This window comes from Rhododendron vialii, chromosome 9a, assembly GCF_030253575.1.
Source record: "Rhododendron vialii isolate Sample 1 chromosome 9a, ASM3025357v1".
Lineage (NCBI taxonomy): Eukaryota > Viridiplantae > Streptophyta > Magnoliopsida > Ericales > Ericaceae > Rhododendron > Rhododendron vialii.
The window spans coordinates 38,723,469-38,743,555 of record NC_080565.1 but is presented as its reverse complement, the minus strand read 5'-3'; the positions used below and the strand labels follow the sequence as shown (position 1 = coordinate 38,743,555).

General features: G+C 38.8%; 2 protein-coding genes across 3 annotated transcripts; both read right to left on the bottom strand.

Moving 5' to 3' along the window:
* Positions 1–855: 855 nt before the first annotated feature.
* On the bottom strand, positions 856–5,733 carry LOC131300221 (protein FAR1-RELATED SEQUENCE 7-like). Of its 2 annotated transcripts, none has more exons than XM_058325936.1 (5): positions 5,457–5,733; positions 1,834–4,213; positions 1,388–1,540; positions 1,254–1,310; positions 856–1,146 (listed from the first exon to the last, which is right to left on the bottom strand). In XM_058325936.1, the coding sequence occupies exons 2-5, from the start codon at positions 4,207–4,209 to the stop codon at positions 1,048–1,050; spliced, it is 2,685 nt and encodes an 894-aa protein (XP_058181919.1). In that variant the 5' UTR covers positions 4,210–4,213; positions 5,457–5,733; the 3' UTR covers positions 856–1,047. The 2 variants fall into 2 exon arrangements, with proteins under 2 accessions (XP_058181919.1, XP_058181920.1); XM_058325937.1 differs by having other exon boundaries at positions 5,462–5,733.
* Positions 5,734–10,339: 4,606 nt separating this feature from the next.
* On the bottom strand, positions 10,340–18,239 carry LOC131300220 (probable methyltransferase PMT16). Its single transcript, XM_058325935.1, has 6 exons — positions 17,232–18,239; positions 14,631–14,841; positions 12,178–12,475; positions 11,331–11,723; positions 10,983–11,060; positions 10,340–10,750 (listed from the first exon to the last, which is right to left on the bottom strand). The coding sequence occupies exons 1-6, from the start codon at positions 17,889–17,891 to the stop codon at positions 10,507–10,509; spliced, it is 1,884 nt and encodes a 627-aa protein (XP_058181918.1). The 5' UTR covers positions 17,892–18,239; the 3' UTR covers positions 10,340–10,506.
* Between the last annotated feature and the right edge of the window lie 1,848 nt (positions 18,240–20,087).

The following is a 20,087-nucleotide window of genomic DNA, read 5'->3' as shown; positions in this document are numbered from 1 at the left end:
ATTTGCATCCATGTTTTGGTGTGGTCCCCAACGACGAAATCATGGCTCCGCATTCATTATCTCTAAACCCGGGTTGATTGGTTGTCAAGGTTTGAGACTTAGGGTTTGCTCTTTCCTAAAGTCTCAGGTTTAAAACCTAAGGTCGCAGATTTAAAACCTCCTAAGTGTTATCAACTCCTTTGGGTCCAATCCATATGGAGCTTTACTCCGGCTTTAATTAGGTTTCCCGCAAGTGGATAGTTGATGGGCCCCTTGAGCATAAGCTGGGCCAAATACATTAGTTATAAAAAAGGGGGGGCCGGCTAGGAAGAACCCCAGAAAAAGAACACAATATCTCTGTTGCTGCTGATAAGTTGAATGATAGTGCTCTAGATTTGTAACTCTACAACCACAATTTAAAGAAAGGAAGGTTTGTTTCATGAAGCAACAGATAGGAAAGAGGAAAAGATGGAAATTACATCTTGAACTAGATTGGATACTTTTTTGCCTTTACAGGCATGAGCGCAAAATCAATCTAAAGGCGCTTGATGTAACCGTGGACGCGTCAAGAACCTCAGAGTCTCGTAACTTAGCTCACCAGAAACTAGCAACAAAAAACCACATTGTTCATACCAAACATCAAACTTACGAGCTTCATAGCCGATTCTAGTACACCATAATAGTTCGAAACAACCACCACAAAGCCTCACAACGTCTATTGTGATACAGGGTTACGTACTATAGATTTCTCTCAACAAGATAAATGCTTCTCAAAATGCTCACTGCAACTGGTAATTTTACATGGGAATCCTTTCCTGCTAGATTTCCCAGAATACCAAACAAAAACTTGAGAGGATTTGCAACGGAAAACAACAATTTGAAGTTTATAAATTACTCCGTATATCATTATAATTGACTATTGCTTGTGGTACATACATACACCAGGGCAAGTTAAACCATTATCGTTCCCCCTGCTATGATTAAAAAAAATTGCATTGGAAGATAATGTACAATTCCTAAATTACTTTGGTGAGAAGTGAAGAATGATAACGAGTATCTTTTCCGTCACTATTTGGACACAAAATGTTCGCCATTCGGTGGTCTGTATCTTTGATCATAACGGATGAACGAAGCCGAATGTGGATGTTGCACATCGAGATCCATTGCCTACAAGTCCAAAACCACAAAGTAATCCATTATCGAAGTGCAAGAAGTCATTATCGAAGTCTAAAAAAAATGCCAAATTTATTGACAATAATGGAGGTAATACTTACCTGCCTCCATTGATTTCTCTGTGTGGACTCCTGGAATGGACTACGAAACAAAGAATCCTGTAAAACATACAATACAGTTAAATCATGGTGCATCATAAACGTCAAAACATTGTCACAATGTACGGGTTAAATACCTGAAGCAACTGAGCTTGGTTAGGAGAGTCGTGTTGGTTAGAGAAGAGGCTTGGCTGTTGATATGTGTGAGGATTGGACTGCTGGTCCATAGATAGATTAGGAGGTTGGTATAGGCATTCAACCACCTGAGTTGCTTCAAAATTGAAGAAGCCCTGTCGTTTTAAAAAAAATCACTAAGCTTTCTAACATGACCTAAGCTAAGACAAGAAAAACGTAAACTATATGCAAGGAACAAAACTTCAATTTGTTTCCATTGAAACAATGACTGAACTGTGTCTGTTTCGTAGGAGACTGAATCGAACATTAGGGGAATCATGAAGTTCCAATGTTTCGGAAATGTTTCTAATGTTTCCTTTCCTAGGTTAGCCGAAACAACATACCAAAATCAAATTTTAATCCTTGGTTGTATGGGATAACTACTTTAATGGTAACCGAAGCAAAGTACCTGTGATACAGGATTTAGAGATGAGGATGCAGAAGAAACATAAGCTGGTTGATATGAAATGGAGGTGACATTGTCGGGTGGGGGTGTTTGTACGTTCTGAGACGCTTGGGAATTGGAGATCTTCTCGATGAGATTATTTAGTGGGTCTTCAATAGAAACAGTGATCTCCCTTTCATTCGTTCGCCTAAATGTATTGCTGTCATCTTGACCCTCCATCACATTCCTATCCTGAAAAATCTCCACTTGGTCACTTTCAGACGCATATGCCCCCGTGCTACTAGAGGTGACTGCTTGAGTTTCATCAGATGGTTTTAACGTTAAGATCTTTTCCACTCCTTGCATCACTTCATCAAGTTGTTTCGAAGCAAATACAAAAGCTTTGTCAGAATCAGAAGCCCTAGCAGAGATTTTAAGAATTCGCTGGCACAATTCTCTGTAACGGCTAGCTGCAATTAACTTCGGGTTTTCTTCTACGGAGGAGGTCCCGCAACTTTCTTTCAAATCTTCGATAGTTGCATCCCTCGTCCATCTCTTCAAAATATAATGGGCTGGGACCACCTTTATATTCCGATGATCGAGCACTTTTAGGGCATGGCAACAAAGAAATCCAACAAACTCAAACTTCATACAACTGCAACTGACTGCATCATCTGAGGAGTTAAATACAACTGTATACTCTCCAGATTTCCCATATGTGTTGGCTTTGTAATCAAACAACGAACCATTCTCACCACACAGGTTAACAACAACATTTAAACACTTCTCATATTCTCTCTGAAATACTTCAAATGCCCTTGGTGTATAAAGACTATTGGCATGCTTTAGCAATACCACATTAGCCATCAATCTTGGTGTACATCTACTCATATCATAATTAGCTTCCAATTCTTTGTATCTTTGCTCATTTACCACGCTTCCAAAATGCATGAAAAACTGTAGGACATCCATGTCTGGGTTTAGATAATTGCTCAAATTATTTGACAAAATCTCCCCTAGATGTGTTTTTTCCATGTCAACAAAAAAGGTATTTTGGCTGTACACTGTAGCCCACTTCTCTTTTTCCCTAAACATCCATCGCAACCACTCATTTTTTTGAAGGGAGAACTTTTCAATCATGGCATCCCAGGCACGGATGAAATCCTCTTCATCCTCATGATCGAAAATACAACTCCTCAAATCTTTGGCAAATGAGTCTGCATCTTTTGTAACATCGGTAAGGTGTTCAAGAGAATTTCGGTACATTTGCCATGCACAAACACGATGGTTAGTTTCTGGAAGTACAGACTCGATTGCTTGAATTATTGCTGCATCTTGAAAGGTCAGAATAGTTTTTGGCTTCTTCCCAGACATAGCCTCAATGAATGTTCGGAAAAGCCACTTGAAAGAATCAATAGTTTCATCATACATTAGTGCAGCACCAAAGATCACCACTTGTCTATGATGATTCAGACCTAAGAACTGAACGAATGGTCGAAATTCGTTGTTTGTTCTGTATGTTGTGTCCAAACAAACCACATCGCCGAAGTGATCGTAGTCCGTAACCATATTATCATCAGCCCAAAAAATGTTGCTTATCTTATCGTCAACATCAAGCTGTATGGAGTAAAAGAACGAAGGATTCTCAAAGTGTTGCCTTTGAAAATAGTACAACAAACGTCCTGCCTCTCCCTCCTTCCAATCTCTTCCCCGTCCAGTTTTAAGAAAATTGTCAAAATCTATTACTGGGCAATCAAAGTTTTCTCTAGCGCCAAACCGTCTACCCAACAACTGAAAGGCTATTTCTGATTGCTTACCAAGATCATTTGATGAGTCAGCTTCAGTTACTCCAGTATCATCCATTGCCCCCATTGATGGCATTTCTACCAAGTTCTGACCATTCAGAGTGTTTATATTGTCATGATTATGATTTGCTTCAAAGTGAGTGATTCGATATCTTCCATCAGGTTGACGAGTAACTATCATATGGGCCAAGCAACCAGTTCTTGTTTCTTTCCGGTGTTTCTTCACATTAACATCTCTTTTGTCTTTCCGCCGGTAGCCTTCTCTGGAACAGGTAAATTTTCTGGATACAACACGGCCGTGTACCTTACTCCTATTCACCCAGTCCTTTCGAACACTGAAACCTACCAATCCAGCATATTTGTTGTAAAATCTGTACGCTTGCTCGTCTGATTCAAACTCCATACCAATTTTAAGTGCCCCATCTGAATTAGATTCATGTTTTGAGGAAAGATTGGATTGCACTGAGGAAACATGGGCCACATTTGGGCTACGGCATTCTTGCTCAATATTCAAGTCCAAGTTATTAGGTGTTTGGAGACTGAAATCTATGTCATCCTTGTGAGAACTCAGGACGTCATCATTGTTCCTATCCATTACCCTTTAATAGAAGGGGAAGAAATGAATGAAACATCAAAAAATAAACAGCAGAACAAAGAAGATAATTTGACACATTGATCCTAAATGGAATACTTGAACATTCAGTCTGTGCATCAAAGTAATATGCTAGATACTAGGATTGCAAAAATATGGATAACCGTTAGACTAATAACGAAAAAGATTTCATATCTAAAGGAAAAAGATTTTCAATTGAAGAGATGACACTAAGAACACATAAAACTGGTAGAAAATGATTTCCAACTACTACTATCACAAATCAATTCTGTTTCTGCCTTACGCATGAAGAAATGAAAACATAAACCAATGGTTAGATGAGCATAGGGGAAAGAAAGGCTATTGGGTAATGCACTTGGGACAATGAACCCACCATTGCCACACCAACAACAACTTTCTTTGTTACTAATAGGTGTTCATTCTTTTCCATAACAAAAGCAAATAACTATGAGACCAAAATAGAAACTCCTCAATCACTTCTTTGTTACATCATGGAAATTATAAAACTTCCTCAACCAGAACAAGCTCGCTCTTTATATACCAACACTCCGTACATAAGGATTTCACCTGGTACTTTCGAGGAACCTTTCTTTTTTCGCCACATTAGTAGCTACATCAATTATATTACCCAAAAATTGCTGATTCAAACACTCCTTGTTAGGTTTATCTTGCTTTCTCTTATAGTATAAGTTGCACTATAGTAGTACACTATCCGCAACAAGTTTCAATTCACAAACATAAAAGTTCGTCTTTTTCCGCCTTCTCACGTTTTAGTTTGATTTAACCAGCCCATGAAGGCTCGTTATTCAAACATAGATTACCAACAGTACAACCATGGCAATTACTTCGACTTCCATTGAAACAAATGAAGGCTCGCTTTTCAAACTTTGTAAATACCGGCTCAATAAGTCAAGTCCTATGCTGTTTTTTATCATCACTTTGTCTACTTTGTATCACACAGCAGTAAAGAAAAAGAAAACAACTTGAGAAATTCAACCAGCTATTGATAAGCAGTTTAATTCCGTAGTTAAAAATTGATGTTAATCATCCATATTCACAAACTTTCTGCGCCATTTTAAATCGCAGTCTTGATATTCTTTAAATCGCTTCATGACAAGCAAACAAGTGCTCGTGTAGTTATTATAAGCTTATCACAATTTCAAACCTCCACTTAAAATTGCCCTAATTTTACAAGTAACACAATCAAAACAAGCCAAGAGTGAGAGAACCTGACAGCGACTGAGAAAACTAGGGTTTCAGTTGAGAACTCCCAGTAATGAAGCTTCTATTCTTCTTCAAGCAGCGTTTCGAGTCAGCTGGAGAGAGAGAGAGAGAGAGAGAGAGAGAGAGAGAGAGAGAGAGAGGGTTGTACGGTACGTTTGGGTTCGTCACGAATCTAACACCCGACCCGGGAGTTAGAGTGAGAGATTCTCTGTTTGGCAAAATTATGTTCCAACTCCGGTGAAGCGGCGAAGGGACTTCAAAGGGGTGGTAAGTGTAAATTTCAGAAAGATTGGTGCCTGTGAGCATAATTTGGTGATGATTAGGAAACAGTTTTTAATTCCCGTTCTTATTCGGGTTATATTTTTTTAGGGCGCCGCTATTCGCAGCCCTCTATTTTCTTTCATAGTTCGTTAAAAATTTTCAATTATACTCGACAGTTAGTTACCGAAATTGAGATATATTTTCAGCATCCAATTACCGAAATATAATATTTTTTTCAACAGATATTTTACCGAAAATGTATGTTCGGCAGTTATTTACAGAAAATTAAATATATTTTCGACATGTAGTTACCGAAATATAATCTTGTTTTCAACAGAAATTTACCGAAATGTTATTTATGATTTTCAACAACCATTTACCGAAATGCAGTGGGCTATGAGAGAAAATAAAAGGGCTGCGAATAGCGGCGCCCTTTTTTTTATGATATTTCAACTTGACGAATGAGTTTAAAAATAAAAAAATATTAAAAATTTAAATATCAAAGAAGACAAAGAAAATAAGTATCAAAATAGTGTTGTCTATATAAACTTTTTTTTTTAACTTCAGTCTACAATTTTATATTTTTATATTTTCTCTCGTCAAGATCAATGATTAATATAAAAAATTATGACAAAAAGCTAAACAAAAAATTATGAATTTAGGGAAAATGGAAGAAAACTTTAGGGCTATTATTATAATTAGTACTAATCAAGAACAAACATAATTTGATTTGGTCAATGAAATGATATCCGGTTCCCCCTCACATTATCTACCGGTGTCCAACCTCCACTCTCCATTTTAATTTTGCGTTTTTGCTCTCATTTCTCACTTTTGCAAAGTTTAACAATCTGTGATTCTTTTGAAGGGCGTTTTGAGCGAACTCTCGCTCATGCTTGCACGTTGTGCGACTTAAGTTCCACTTCAAACAATTGCGAACCGTTAAATTGCATGTGCTTCTGTTAAGGATTTAGACAGAGAGAACGACACAAAACCGGACACATATTGTAATCCATTTTTGTTTTTCGGTTAAACGGGAAATAAACATGGATAAAATTACGAATACAAAGTTTTAGGGTAACGGGTACCCTTCTTGTCATCCAATAGTTGGAACTTAATACAATTACGGAGACGAAAGATAAACTAAAAAACGGAAATAACTGCGACTTGGCGTCGTGACAAAGCAAATCCGCGCATTTGTCGCTCTTGCAGGAGGCACCTGCAATTGTCAACCAAGTAATGAAGAAGATGGTGTTCATGGTCAGTAGCTATGTTTAAGAGTTCAACGACGGTTGTGGCGTAGTCTATTTCAACTTTCACTCCTTTGAGTTGTTTGCCGTTTAATAAGTTGTTTGAGGCCGTCGAAGGCAGCCCAAAGTTCCACTTCAAAAAACTAGATACTAGAAAATCAAGTTTGCAAGAGAAACCGGTAATCCAATTTCCATTGGAATCTCGCACTAAATCTCCTGCCCATGCTGCCATCGACGTTAAGTTTAAGGGTTCCTAGTACGTACCGGGGGTGTCCATCCAATTTCGAGTCGTTCGGGGTAGGGGACGGGTGATGGGTAAGGTTAGTTGGATGAGGAATTCCCACTCCAGGGCTTCAGAAAGGATGGTGGATCGAAAAGGTTTGCTCATTCAACGGAGGGTGGTTTGTGCAAGGGGCTGAAATATCCATGATTCGGAAGGTTCAGAGGGTTCTTTCGTAGCCAGAACCAATAGGGCACTCTGCAGTTTGCAGTTTGCTGAGTGTGTGCCGACCCCCAGAGGCTCTCCTGAGCTTATTCCCTTTCTGGCATGTTTCAGTTTTACCGCATGATCGTTTGGTAAGACCTTAGCATGTTCGGCAGTATAAAACTTTTGTTCGGAAAGTACGTTATCATTCGGGAAAAAATCTTAAGAATAGTGCTTGCAAGTGAGAATTAAAGAGTCATCTAGAAGCTTTTTACTTATGACCGAATTTAGAAACTTTCCACTTATAGCTAAAAGTGACATCATCTATTTATCCAAAACTAAAAGCCTTGCCTATAAATAAAAGGTGATACCACAAGGTAAAAGGATCTAATCTCTCTCATTCCTACAAACTTCACTAAAAGCATATTTTCCTCTACCTCTCCGATTTTTACTAACTTGCTTGTCGAAACGTCTTCTCGGAGGTACATCCTCCTTCGGTTTTCAGGTACCTAGTTCAACATTCTATCCTTGCACCGTACGACAATAAAGAGGAAGAGGTTGAAGGCAGAGGCGGATTTAAGTAAAGCACAGTGATCCACCTAGAATTGTTAGAATTATGTTTTTTTAACCGAGAAAATAAGTAATATATATAAAATTACCCAAATTATAGCAAAACGGGCGCCTTGCACCAGCGGCAAGAATGTTGGCTTTTATGTCATGGGTCACTGGTTCGAACCTTGGCAGCTTCCTCCAACTTTTCTTTTTATTGATGATGCTCAAATGGCTGAAAAACAAAAAACCCTTGCAGTTTCGAATCCAAAAAATATATATTCACATATTATTTTTTTTATTTTTATTACACCAAATTAAAGTACTTATTGAATACTTTAATTTAGTGTAAGAAAATAAAAATAATAATATGCAGAAATGTGTTGTTTTTTTTAGTTCAAAATTGCAAGAATTTCTGTAGGAAGCATTTAAATTGGGACGGAGAGTGTATTCTGTTTATTTTTTCTTAATGTCCTGCACTATCTATTGTTTGATCAAGGCTATGATTGAGAGGTGACCCATCTATATACAATTTCTGGATCCGCCACTGGTTGAAGGATTTTTTCAGCCCCACAGTTTGTTTAGTGAATAACGGAGTTTTTGTGTAGCCAAATATGCCAGTTTGAGAGGAGGAAAATGACACTCAAACGTGCCCCCCGAGTCGTGGGTAAACAACGTGGAAAGAGTTTGCTTTTGAGCTAGTGGGTGATGTTTCCGTTGAAGGACGAATTAAGAGAGTGTGGACTGTGCAGGAGATTCCAGAAATTTTGTGCTACGGTGCAATCACGGAGACAGTGAATATATAGTAGATTCCTCTTGTGTTTTACAAACAGGACAAATATTAATAGTCGTAATTCCGCGGTCGACAAGATTGTCCAAGGTGTTACCAAGACGTCGTTGAATGGCGAGCCATATGAAGTGTTGAATAGGTGGCGTCGAGGGGAGGCGCGCCATATCCACTTCCAGTCCATGTTTTAACTTTGAAATTCGAGAATACAGATCAAATAAGGTTTTGGTTGTGCTTGGATCCATATCTTTCAGCAATTCCACCACTCTGGTTCTGCTTGGATCCATCTGTTATTTTTGGTTCTGCTTGGATCCTCCACCTTTCAGCAATTCCACCACTCAGTTTTTCACTTTTGGTGAATTAAAAAGCAAAACGAATAGAGTGCTCCTCTCTGTTTTTTCCATTTCCAACTCAAAAGCAAAGTAAAAGATCCTACCGATGGTGTTTTTCACTCTAGTTTATAAAAACGATCTTCATAATCTAATTTTACTTTTATTGTCAGCAGTAGCATGTGAATGCCCCGCAATACAATGCTCTCTCTCTCTCTCTCTCTCTCTCTCACACACACACACACTAAAAAATGATGTGCTCTACTGATGATAGACAAACCTTAGGCAAACTTTTAGTCCAACTTTTTCATGGGGTCAAACGATTTCCTGATTAACTATTCAGATTATGCTGGTGATGCTGCCAATGGAGATTATTGTTTAGATCCAAGGCACTTGGATAATGTCTTAAAAATTGATAGTTTGATGATAGTACTGCTCGTGCTTTGATACCATCGTAAAAAGAAACATCTTTTTCTTTGTTTTATTACACCAATCTTTTCAAATGACCCCAAACACTGCTCTGCTGTAGATCAAAAGGCTTCTTGAAGATACAAAACAAGCGAGAAAAACGATAAAGCTCGCGCATTATTCATCGATCCGATCCATCGATCAAGTGTCCGCCTCAATTAACTGCAAAATAAATATAGAAAGTCACCCACTTAGTATAGAGTAATGCTGTACAGTGAATCAGTTTCTGCACAACTGATTGGATTTCTGGGTAATGATTCCTTTCTTTCAAACCAAAAACCTTAGTTAGAAAGAGAGTAAGTAACTAACCACCACAAGAGAGAGGAGGGAGGTTGCACTGAGTGGGAATACGAGCGGAAATCCTTATGGTGCTGCAAAGGCAGTCCTGTTCCACGGCTTGGAGCGCGGTGCAGCAGTCGGGGCTGGGGTTAGTGTTGGTCGCACCGGGGAAAACAAACGGCGCGCACACATTGAGGTTACCGAGCTGGGCTGAGCAGGTTTGGGCTGAGTAGGTTTGGGCCTGGGGCTGAGCCACCTGGGTTTGAACCACCAGTGCAATGAGCGCGAATACCAATGTGGCTCCGGAGGAGAGGGAAACAAGTGATTTGGTGGCTGCCATGACTTAATATTTCCTAACCTGAACCTTGTTTTTTTTTTTTTTTCTTTTGTGCGTGACTGAATTGGGTTTTTTGCTTCATTTATAGGGGTGAGTGGATGGTAAATGAAGAAGAATTCCATGAGTAACCTAATCCAAGATTGGAGCTCATAGCTTTTGTGTTGTTTCAACTTGAAAGTTGCATGACGCATTTTGCCAGTGGTACCATTTTTCCAATTTCTATTTCTATTGATGAATGAATCTGCATTTAGCTTAGTAGTTGGGAAATTACCAAAAAAATTAAAAAAAAATTAGCAAAACAAAAAAGGGGGTAAAAGAAGAAAACAAACCAAGAAAATTAACAAGAAAACAGAAGTAAAAGAAGGAGAAATGGTCTAAAAAGTTGTGGATCCTCCTTGATCAGAGGAAGCAGGGGCTGTCCAGTACAACTTCACTGCAAACAGAAGCTTTTCCCTATTTAGGGGTCCATCTTCATGGTCAACAATCTGACTGTCCCAGTTCAACCCATCTGTGATCCTCTTAACTTTAACCAAAATATCAACATCATCTCTTATGATTATACTTCCTTCAGGCCTTAGAATTCTATCCATTTCTAGCAGAATATCTTCCATTTCACATCTGTCACATAAGATGCAAAACAAAATATCAGATGCTGCATGTCTACTGTTAATCACAATTTACGGCGTAGAAAACCGTTGGCGTTAGTTTTGATAGTCATGGATCCTGTTTCCAAAAAACTGCAACCCATATATCAGTGGCGAAATATGATGAGAATACAAAATGAACGAATCTCGAAACATGAACTCTTCTCTTAATGAGCCATTAACCCTGAAATTTTCAAATTTAGTACCTGTAATTGTAGAGCGTGAACACTGAATCGGAATGGATGAGGTCATAAGTTCTAGGATAAGTAGACATTGCCTCACACCTGCAAATCAAAACAACTTTATATAAGCCACAATCTTAACGGGTTATGATATAAACAAAAAATTATGTACCAAAATTACGATACAGAATGATGTGACATTTTGTAGTGCTTCCATTTCAAAGTAAATACCCATCGCGCAGCTGATTATTTCAAAGATACGACTTCCACCTCATTCTGGTAGACTTTTCGGTTTAAAATTTCTGTTTGTGAATCATTTTCCAACTGGAAAATATCTACGCAAAAACATAGATTGAGGATTAGTTTAATTACCAGTTCTGATATGTTCCGATCAATCCACGTTCATAAATAGCTCCAAGGGTGTTGATCTTCGCCTCGGCTGGAACCACATTCATCACCCAAACAGGGTCTTTAACCAGAGCAGCAGCAAATCCGCCCAGGTACGCATTCATGTCGAGAAGGTTTCTATATCTTCCAGCTTTGCCAAGTTGATTGTTTACAGTTCTGTAGTAAGACACTCTCCTCTTCCATAGTTGGCTGTCTTGCTGGAAAATCTCATCCGTGACTCCTTCCACAGTTCCCCTGCTGATTCTAGGCGGGATTGAATTCAGTCTCTGTGGCCATTTTGCCAATTTTCCACCAGCAATTTCTTGATTGTCAGAGACTTCTGGCAAGGGAGTTAAACAAGTCTCGATATTTGTGTACCTGAAATATGGTCATTTTCATCTTTGAGCATAAAGATGTTGTAATTGCGATATTATAAATCTATAGGCCAAGTAATACAGTACAAACGCTAGGTTTTGTGGTCTATCTGTGTCGTTGTTTTCTGATCTCAATAAACAGATAAAACTAGAAATTTCTCTTCTCACTCTGATAAAATTCACTACCATGGCTCCTGTATCTATTCTTTATGACCTAGTGGCTGGATTGCAAGAACTGTTTTGGGAAAAGAATCGAAAAAACAACCCACTTCTCACAAAACACCAAAACAATTTCTTTATATTTTTTTTGAAGCTGCTTTCTGACATAAATGTAAAGATAACATTTGTAAATGATGGGAAAAAAATGTGCGTTTTATTTTAACTAACATAACTAAGTGCTATCTATGTTTCTTGAAAGAAAATTAAGGAATACTTGTACAGGAATGAGGAGCACAAACCAGGCTTTGTCGGGATCTTGGGCTGGGCAGAATGGCGGGTTTTGGGTGATTTTGCGATGAGCTTTACACTCTAAATGGTTGGTGGGTTTTTGCCATATAGCAATGTCCCCTTGCTCCACCAGTTTCTTCCAGCAGAGGCTTTTGCCTACATTTTCTATTCCAGTCTGTTCACCATTCAAATCCTCCCTTGTTCTCTGCCATCCTTTCCAATATTTCTTCCAGCGAATTGGAGGACCAGAAAGGATCCAGTATCCACCGGGCCGGAGAACTCTGTCAACTTCCATCAAGTAAACCCCATCTAGTACCATGGAAATGATATCAACATTGATTAGGCAATTCGGATATTAACGAGTAACATCAAATATTTCACTGTTGTCTGTTGTGATATTCAACTGACAGATAATGCACTGTCGGCAATGATACATTCTGGTTAATGTAGCCCACAAGTATTTAAGGTTAATGTATTACTATCATCAAAAACACATCGAATTTAACAATAAACACAAAAATAAAAGGCTGTCTTCCAAATCTAAATTTGGTCAGGAATTTGGAGGACCAAATCTCTAACAAAAAAGATGGGTCCCTATAAGATTTTTCAAAAAATGAAGAAAAGAGGGAGTAAATTGTAAAATTTCATGTGTCACATCCATCCTTCATTTTGGAGGAATAGAGATGAGTTGGTGATGCTCTCAAGAGAACCATCAATGGCTTGCAAGAGCCAATCTGGCATGTAGTTTCCCTGCAATGGAAGGACGATCATTTCCAGTACTTTGCCATAATTGATTGCTCATCTACTTGATTTGTTTTAAGCTGTGGAACCAATTGGTTGAAATTGAACCACATCGTTTGAAATAGAGAGCCAGATTGAGGTCCCATTTCATCCGCCCAATCCGCCAAAGTAAAGAAAAATAAAAAGACTAGTATCAATAATGGTGAAAGATGCATAGATATTTGTTAAAATTGCATTGAAATTCTACTCTCTCTTTTTTTTATATTATACGTGCATTATTCACCGTGCAATGAATCGTGAGTAATACAACCGTAAAATAATAAGTGGAGTATTAGAGTAATTATGCAGAAATAAAAGTACTTAATAACTTTCCAAATTACTATGGCAAATGCTAAACACCACACCGTGGCACCGGTTTAGTGTAGGTCTAGGGTAGCTTTTTCCACATTGGTCTCCATTTTCTGATTTCACCTGGAGATTGGTATTTTTTTTCTTCATGTTGAAGGGTGTTGGAGTATAATTATGTAATTGTGTTTAATGTCAGGTTAGCTTTGTAACAAATATTATAGTACTATAAAGCGGGAAGTGACGAATTTAGAATATTGAAGTTGAGTTCTCTGGTTGTATTTGGTGGTTTTGTACTTTGCTAGTGTCTTCTCCATTGAAATTGGAAAAGATGGTTTTGATAGCTGAGTTCTTTGTACCCGATTAATTTTTTACTTGGTATTTACTTGGATTTCATAAGCAAATTGATACCTTTTGTTGATCATATTCCATAACCAATTTGTAACTACCTAAAAAATTTAGTCGGGGGAGTGCCTTAGCCCTTAGGCATGGGTAATTCTCTCAAGTAATTCTCTTTTGTGCCACAAAGAAGTGGATCACATACTACACACTAATGAATCAATTAGTGTTTTGAGCCACTATCAAAATTCAAAAGGAAATTCCAATCGAGATAGAAAGTTCGCTACTGTCTTAAAAAGTGTTAAAAGTGTATTGGAAATTACATTTTTCATTTTCTTCTTGCGTTACTGACACCTATTGGTGTCAATAACATAGTCAATATAAGATAAAAATTAAACAAATAAGCAATGTAAACGAAATGGGACCTCAATCTGGCTCTCTCTATTTCAAACAACCTGGTTCCACAGCTTAAATCAAATCAAGTAGATGAGCAATCAATTATGGCAAAGTACCGGAAAAGATCGTCCTTCCATTGCAGAGAAAGTGCATGCCAGATTGGCTCTTGCTAGCCATTGATGGTTCTCTTGGGAGCATCACCAACTCATCTCTATTCCACCAAAATGGAGGATGGATGGGACACATGAGATTTTATAATTTACTCCCTCTTTTCTTCATTTTTTGTATTTTTTGAAAAAATCTTAGAGGGGACCCATCATTTTTTTAGAGATTTGGTCATCCAAATTTACTTTTGATCCTGACCAATTTTAGATTTGGAAGACCATCCTTTCTCCAGTCTATGTTCATATTATGTTCTTAACTTCTCATTGGATGCCACAAATGACTCACATGGTTACATAATGATACATTGGACAATTTGTTGTGAAAGCTTCTGCCAGACATATACTAACCTATGAAATGCTTTCGACAATAAATCATGTAGTTAGAAAGAATATTGTGTGCTGCAATATTCCTAACACCGCATCATGTAACTCATTTAACGTAATCGGAAAGATGAAGTGTGGTTTGTAAGTGGGATTACCATACTGGTCCCATGGAATGAGACAACGAGAACAGTGAGCCATGTCAAAAGCTCTTGATGGGTAAGGAAGCCTCTTGGAGGCGAGTACTCCAATCAGAGCTGGAACTCCTCGCTCCAGAGCAAATTGCACCTGTGCTTCATGGGTGTCCCTCGGTGCAAATGACACTGTAAGGATATCTCGAGACAGAAGATAAGCTCCCCAACTTGCAACCTGCATGATTAGACTGTTAACCTTAGAAAGAAATGACAAAAGTCTCATCCTTTGCTTTGACAAAAATACCAAGTGGCAGCTCCAGGAAGTTTGTCAGTTTTGCCATTTAGAACTTACCCAGATTGAATTGTGTCAAACTGTCACTCTGCAAATACGAATTAGGCTGGGTTTTCCCCAAACAGTATGCCTATAACTTAAGGATCTTAGACAAGTTGTTTCCGCTAAATGAACTTTTAGTCAATCCATATGAATGACCTGTCTCGAAATCCGCTTTTTTAGGCTCTAGCCTGTTTAGCCCGTTTAGACAAATGGGGAAACCCAGCCTCACTGGGTAGAAAACCGAACTTCTACTTTTTTCTGTAACCTTTTCATTCAACTAGCAGATATCCACACCCAGTAAATATGGATGTCTGCACACATTTTTCACAATTTGATTGGGTGAGCTGATCTAAAACCCTCAGTTCTACCGTCCCCTCAAAATATCCATATTGTTTTCTTCTGAGTTTCTAGACAGATAAAACAAGAGATAAAAAAAAGTCCCTTTCTTTTTCACCTCACTTTCTCGTCCTGTCTCTTTCCTGTCACTTTCCAGCCCCATACGTTAGAATATGTTATCTAGACGAAACTGCTCGGAATCCAGAACAGCATCTTGTGCAACAGGGTGATCTGCTCGGCTAAATTTTGGACAATGACAACGCAATGGGGTACCCATCAAACTAGCTGACAAGTCATAAAAATCCAAGCGACTTTACCCAAGAAAAGAGTGTCTGGGACTCTCTTTTGGTGCTCCCATCCGGAAGGATTCTGGTCCAGATTAGAATTATAAAAGGGCATCTTCACCCAAACTTAAAATTCGAGTAAAAACACTTAAAGTTCATCTCCGACGGCATGCCTTTTCGTCTACCGTATTTCAGTTGGGAAATTATTTTCGCACTCCATTTTTTTGTAAATGCCCTACACTTCTTGTCTTTAAGTGAAAAAATTACGCACAAAAGTTTCACTGAAAGACAAAAAATGAAGTGCATTTATCGAAAAAATGAAGTGTGAAAATCATTACCCTCCATTTTTACCCATTCTTTGACCCGGGTGAGGGGAGATCCAAATCCAAACCCCTTTTTAACACCCTTTTTTCACTTTCTTTACCAATGTGTTATAGCACAAATTTTGGAGGAAAAACATACTAAAAAATTATACGTAATAGATTTGGATGAAAATAAGGGTTTGGCATTAAAGAAAGCATACCCAAATGGTTTTAGCATTACAAAATGGGCTAGTCTGGAGATGCTCAATTGTCCTGTTTCGGACTAGACCACCACCTATTTGGGAAAGTCTGTCCCATCTAATAATCTCTGTTGGTCAAAATTCAGACTATCTTTCCCCGAAAATCGCTGCAATCTAACGCTCACCCAAAAGTCCTCATAAAAACTTACCCAAAAAATAGCTAGATCCACGTTTTCTAACTAGAAATGAAACAAAATCCTTTTTGAAAACTTTATTCATTTTGAGAACGTAACAAAAATTCCTTTCATTTGGAATCTTTGGATTAAAAAATGAAGTTATTTCACACATAGCTTGTACTAAACGTTTTGTAGAAATAAGGCAAAAACTAAATTGTCATAAATTGACAAAGATTTTAGCCAAAATTCCAAGAAAGGTGTAAAAATTTACAACGATATGATGCACCATAACTGTGGTTTGTTGGGGAGCCAATTAATTTTTAAATTTTGAATTATGGATTATCATAGAATTTTTAATTATAACAAAAAAATCAGGTTTATTTGCAGCGTGAAGTTGGACTGCGAAAAGCAGTCAGTGTAATCTCATCCGTCCAAAAAATATATTTTCAATAGTTTAGATTTGTTACAAGATTCGTTCCAAGAAGAGTTTGGAAAGAATCCTATTAAAATCTGGCAATCAATCAATATGGATCATTGGTTGTCAATATAGACGGATGAGATGAAACTGAAGAGGGTTGCAAATGAGCATGACACAACTTTAAACACAACTCCGGACACAGGACACAACTGGACTGGGTTCAGAGCGGTTGGATGCCTACAAGCCCCATACATCCAACAACTCAGGACAGAGCTGTGTTTTAAAGTCGTATTACTAGACTACAACTTTTTGTTTGCGAACCCGTTAAAGTATTTAGCTCATATGTGTTCATTGCTTAATCAGCTCCCAAACACAAACAACCAAAATCCAAAACACTCATAAACTTAAAAATCCAATCCTTAAACCAAAAGCAACCGAAGTCCATTCATCAATAACCAAGAAAAGAAGCAAAAGATTCCATTTCACCAGACCACTCTCTGTCTCAGCCAAAAGCAAATGATGCATGCAGTAATATAATATAAAGGCAGTGATAATTGGAAGAAATAAAAGCTTACCCCACACCCAGTATCAATGGCAGTTCTAATAGACCCATCTGCCAGATTGATCAACTTCCCAATATCATCAATATACGCATCCGCACCGTTGGGGAACATGGTCCCGCCACCAGGGAATCTAAACCGGTCTCCCTCGTACCTGATCCAGTTCTGCTCCGCCTTCTCCACCGTCAGCTCCTTGTGGGGAACATTCGCGTACCACACCAGATCCCTGCTCGCGGGCCACTTCAACGGGGTTTTGTACCCGTGCGGCGCGGGCACACGGCACTTCAGTAGGTCCCCCTTCCCGGGACAGTGCCTCTCCCTGTAAATCAGCCTGTCCCTCTTGAACTTCAACGACCTCCTCGCGTCCTCGCACGGCGTGTACTCCATGTACTTCGCGGCGCACGGTGGGTAGGTTCTGACGCCGTCGGAGACGGCGGCGGCGGCGGAGTGGTGGGAGGAGAAGTCCAGTGCGGTGGTGTTTTTTTGGGTGGGGGTGTAATGGGTGCATTGGAGGTTGGTGGTGGCGCCACCGCCTGCATCGGCGGCTGCGCGGCGGTTCTGCCAGAGGCCGAGGGAGTAAGAGAGAGAGCAAAGGAGAGCGATGAGGAGTAAGGGGATGACAGTGGCTCGTTTCAAGAAAGAGGCTTGCGGTGTGGGTTTGGAGGGACCCACCATGGCTCCGACCAGAATCCGATCGTTTGCCGCTGACAGTGTGCGACAGGCTTGTGTTAAAGGGGGTTGAAGGGAGAGGAGGTTTGAGTGAAGTGTTTTTATGTGGGTTTTTTTAAGAGATGTTTGGAGACCTTTGAGTCAAGTTGGTCATGTGAGGGGTGAGTTTAATGAATAGTAGTATTACTTTCGCAGAGGTCGAGAAGATTGTTTTACTATACAGAAAGGCAAGTGGGGAAGTGAGGGTGGGTTTTAAAGTGCAGAGAGAGAGAGAGAGAGAGAGAGAGAGGGAGAAGGGAGAAATGACAGAGGGGATGCGTTGAAGGATGTTGTAGAGACGAGGCAATTAAAATTAGAATATTTGTCCAGTGGGACTAAACAGTGGGTACAAAGAGTGTCACTTCAGCCCAATGGTTGGCTTAGAGTGGTTTGTTCCGAGTTGAGATAAGTTTTTTTTAGTGCAAATGAGGTATCATTCCCGTGGTATTTGAGCGCGCATTCAAACTGTACAAAACACGCATTCAAAGCTGTCCAAATGTATTTTGTATGGATCGGATGCACGCTAAATACCATCACATGGTACGCAATTTGCACTTAAAAACTTCTCCGGGGTTAAGTTCTCAAGTTTAAAAAATTTCTGATGCTATCAATTTTTTTTGGAGCTAGTTCATATTACTTCATAGTAGAGTTTTTTTTGGGACTCTCTAAGTAAGCATTAGGATTCATCTCTCAAGATTAATCGATGTGCTCGTAAATTGTTCCAAACACCCAAGTTATAACAAAAAAAAAAAAATTATGAGTGCCACTTCTGTTGATGAGAATCACGGGTGTCTCATGAAAGTCTCGTTTCTTAATATTTTTTCGACATCAATAATGATACTACCATATTGCCTATAACTGTTTCATTGGATGTCGGAAGCGGATGAACGAAGAGGCGGTGCGATTCGTGCGTGCAAAGGTTGTTTGTTTTCGTTCCAACGAAAAGTGCTACACACAATTCATCTCTATTCGTCCATTAATTGTTATAATATATTGTCAAAATTCGCTCAAACTCTTTTCCGGAAAAGTTCAATTTTGTTCCTGAAAAAGTTTTTGTAAAATCTAGACCGTTTAAATTAGGTGCATAACCAACACAATAATTGTGCGCGTAGCATTTTTTGTTTTTCGGACGGGGTGAAAGGCAAAGTGAGAGGACTGGTGGAAGGAAGATGGAATGGAAAGCAACATCATTATTCCAAGGAGATAAAATGGTGTTCGCTACTGCTTTTTTTTTTTTAAAACGAACTCCTACACTTGTCTTTTCTCATCTTAATCTTTTACAACTTGTTTGTTGGAGCTTATATTTATCGGGAGAAAGCTTTTTAAAAAAAAGCAGAAATCCTATTGGTACCGACGGTACCATAGGGAAAATGTACCGACGGCCACCGGACGGCCGATCCGAGCCGTCCAAAAATTTTAAAAAATAAAACCGAGTGGGCTTACGCGGGAATCAATGGCATCCGAGGTGTGTAGGATACTTGATCTGAGCACCCCTTTTTCGTGTATATACACGTATATACATATATAGACGAAAAAGGGGTGCTCGGATTAAGTACCCTACACACCTCGGATGCCATTGATTCTCATGGGAGCCCACTCGGTTTTGTTTTTTAAAATTTTTGGACGGCTCGGATCGGCCGTCCGGTGGCTGTCGGTACATTTTCCCTACGGTACCGTCGGTACCAATAGCAGTTCTCAAAAAAAAACCCAAAGGATTGATAATTTATATAGTCGAGTAGTTTAATATCTTTAGCAAAATTAAATATTATCATGATTTAAGGTGCAAACAAACACTCGAGCATCCCACGAGTCCGATAACTTTAAAAGGTTGAAAAGAACTGGTAATTCCACACTTTTAGTTGGATGCTTTTAGCAGAATAAATTTTTATCGCGATCTAAGCCGTAAACAAATACTCTTTTATGTGTTACTAGGTAGCTTCCCAACTTTGTTATGCAACTTATAAATGACTTTTCTCATCCTTTAACTTGATTCGTTTTTGTTTTATGAACTCTAAAAAATTACGTTCCCTTTTTTTGGGTTACATTTCACCATTTCAGTTCTTGATTTTTTGTTTTATCAATTTTTTTCGGTGATAAATTATGCTGAATTACTGCATACAATTTATCATGTGAGCAAAACGTAATACTATGACGTTTTACTTT

What these genes read in the sequence shown, in the direction of transcription:
- LOC131300220 (XM_058325935.1), bottom strand. Translation starts at nt 17,891, where the DNA reads ATGGTGGGTCCCTCCAAACCCACACCGCAAGCCTCTTTCTTGAAACGA. An exon ending in CCATTGATACTGGGTGTGGG is followed by an intron (nt 14,842 to 17,231) that starts GTAAGCTTTTAT and finishes CTAATCATGCAG; the next exon opens with GTTGCAAGTTGGGGAGCTTA. An exon ending in ATCGGAACATATCAGAACTG is followed by an intron (nt 11,061 to 11,330) that starts GTAATTAAACTA and finishes TTTGATTTGCAG; the next exon opens with GTGTGAGGCAATGTCTACTT.
- LOC131300221 (XM_058325936.1), bottom strand. Translation starts at nt 4,209, where the DNA reads ATGGATAGGAACAATGATGACGTCCTGAGTTCTCACAAGGATGACATA. An exon ending in CTCTAAATCCTGTATCACAG is followed by an intron (nt 1,541 to 1,833) that starts GTACTTTGCTTC and finishes TTAAAACGACAG; the next exon opens with GGCTTCTTCAATTTTGAAGC. An exon ending in AGAGAAATCAATGGAGGCAG is followed by an intron (nt 1,147 to 1,253) that starts GTAAGTATTACC and finishes TTGGACTTGTAG; the next exon opens with GCAATGGATCTCGATGTGCA.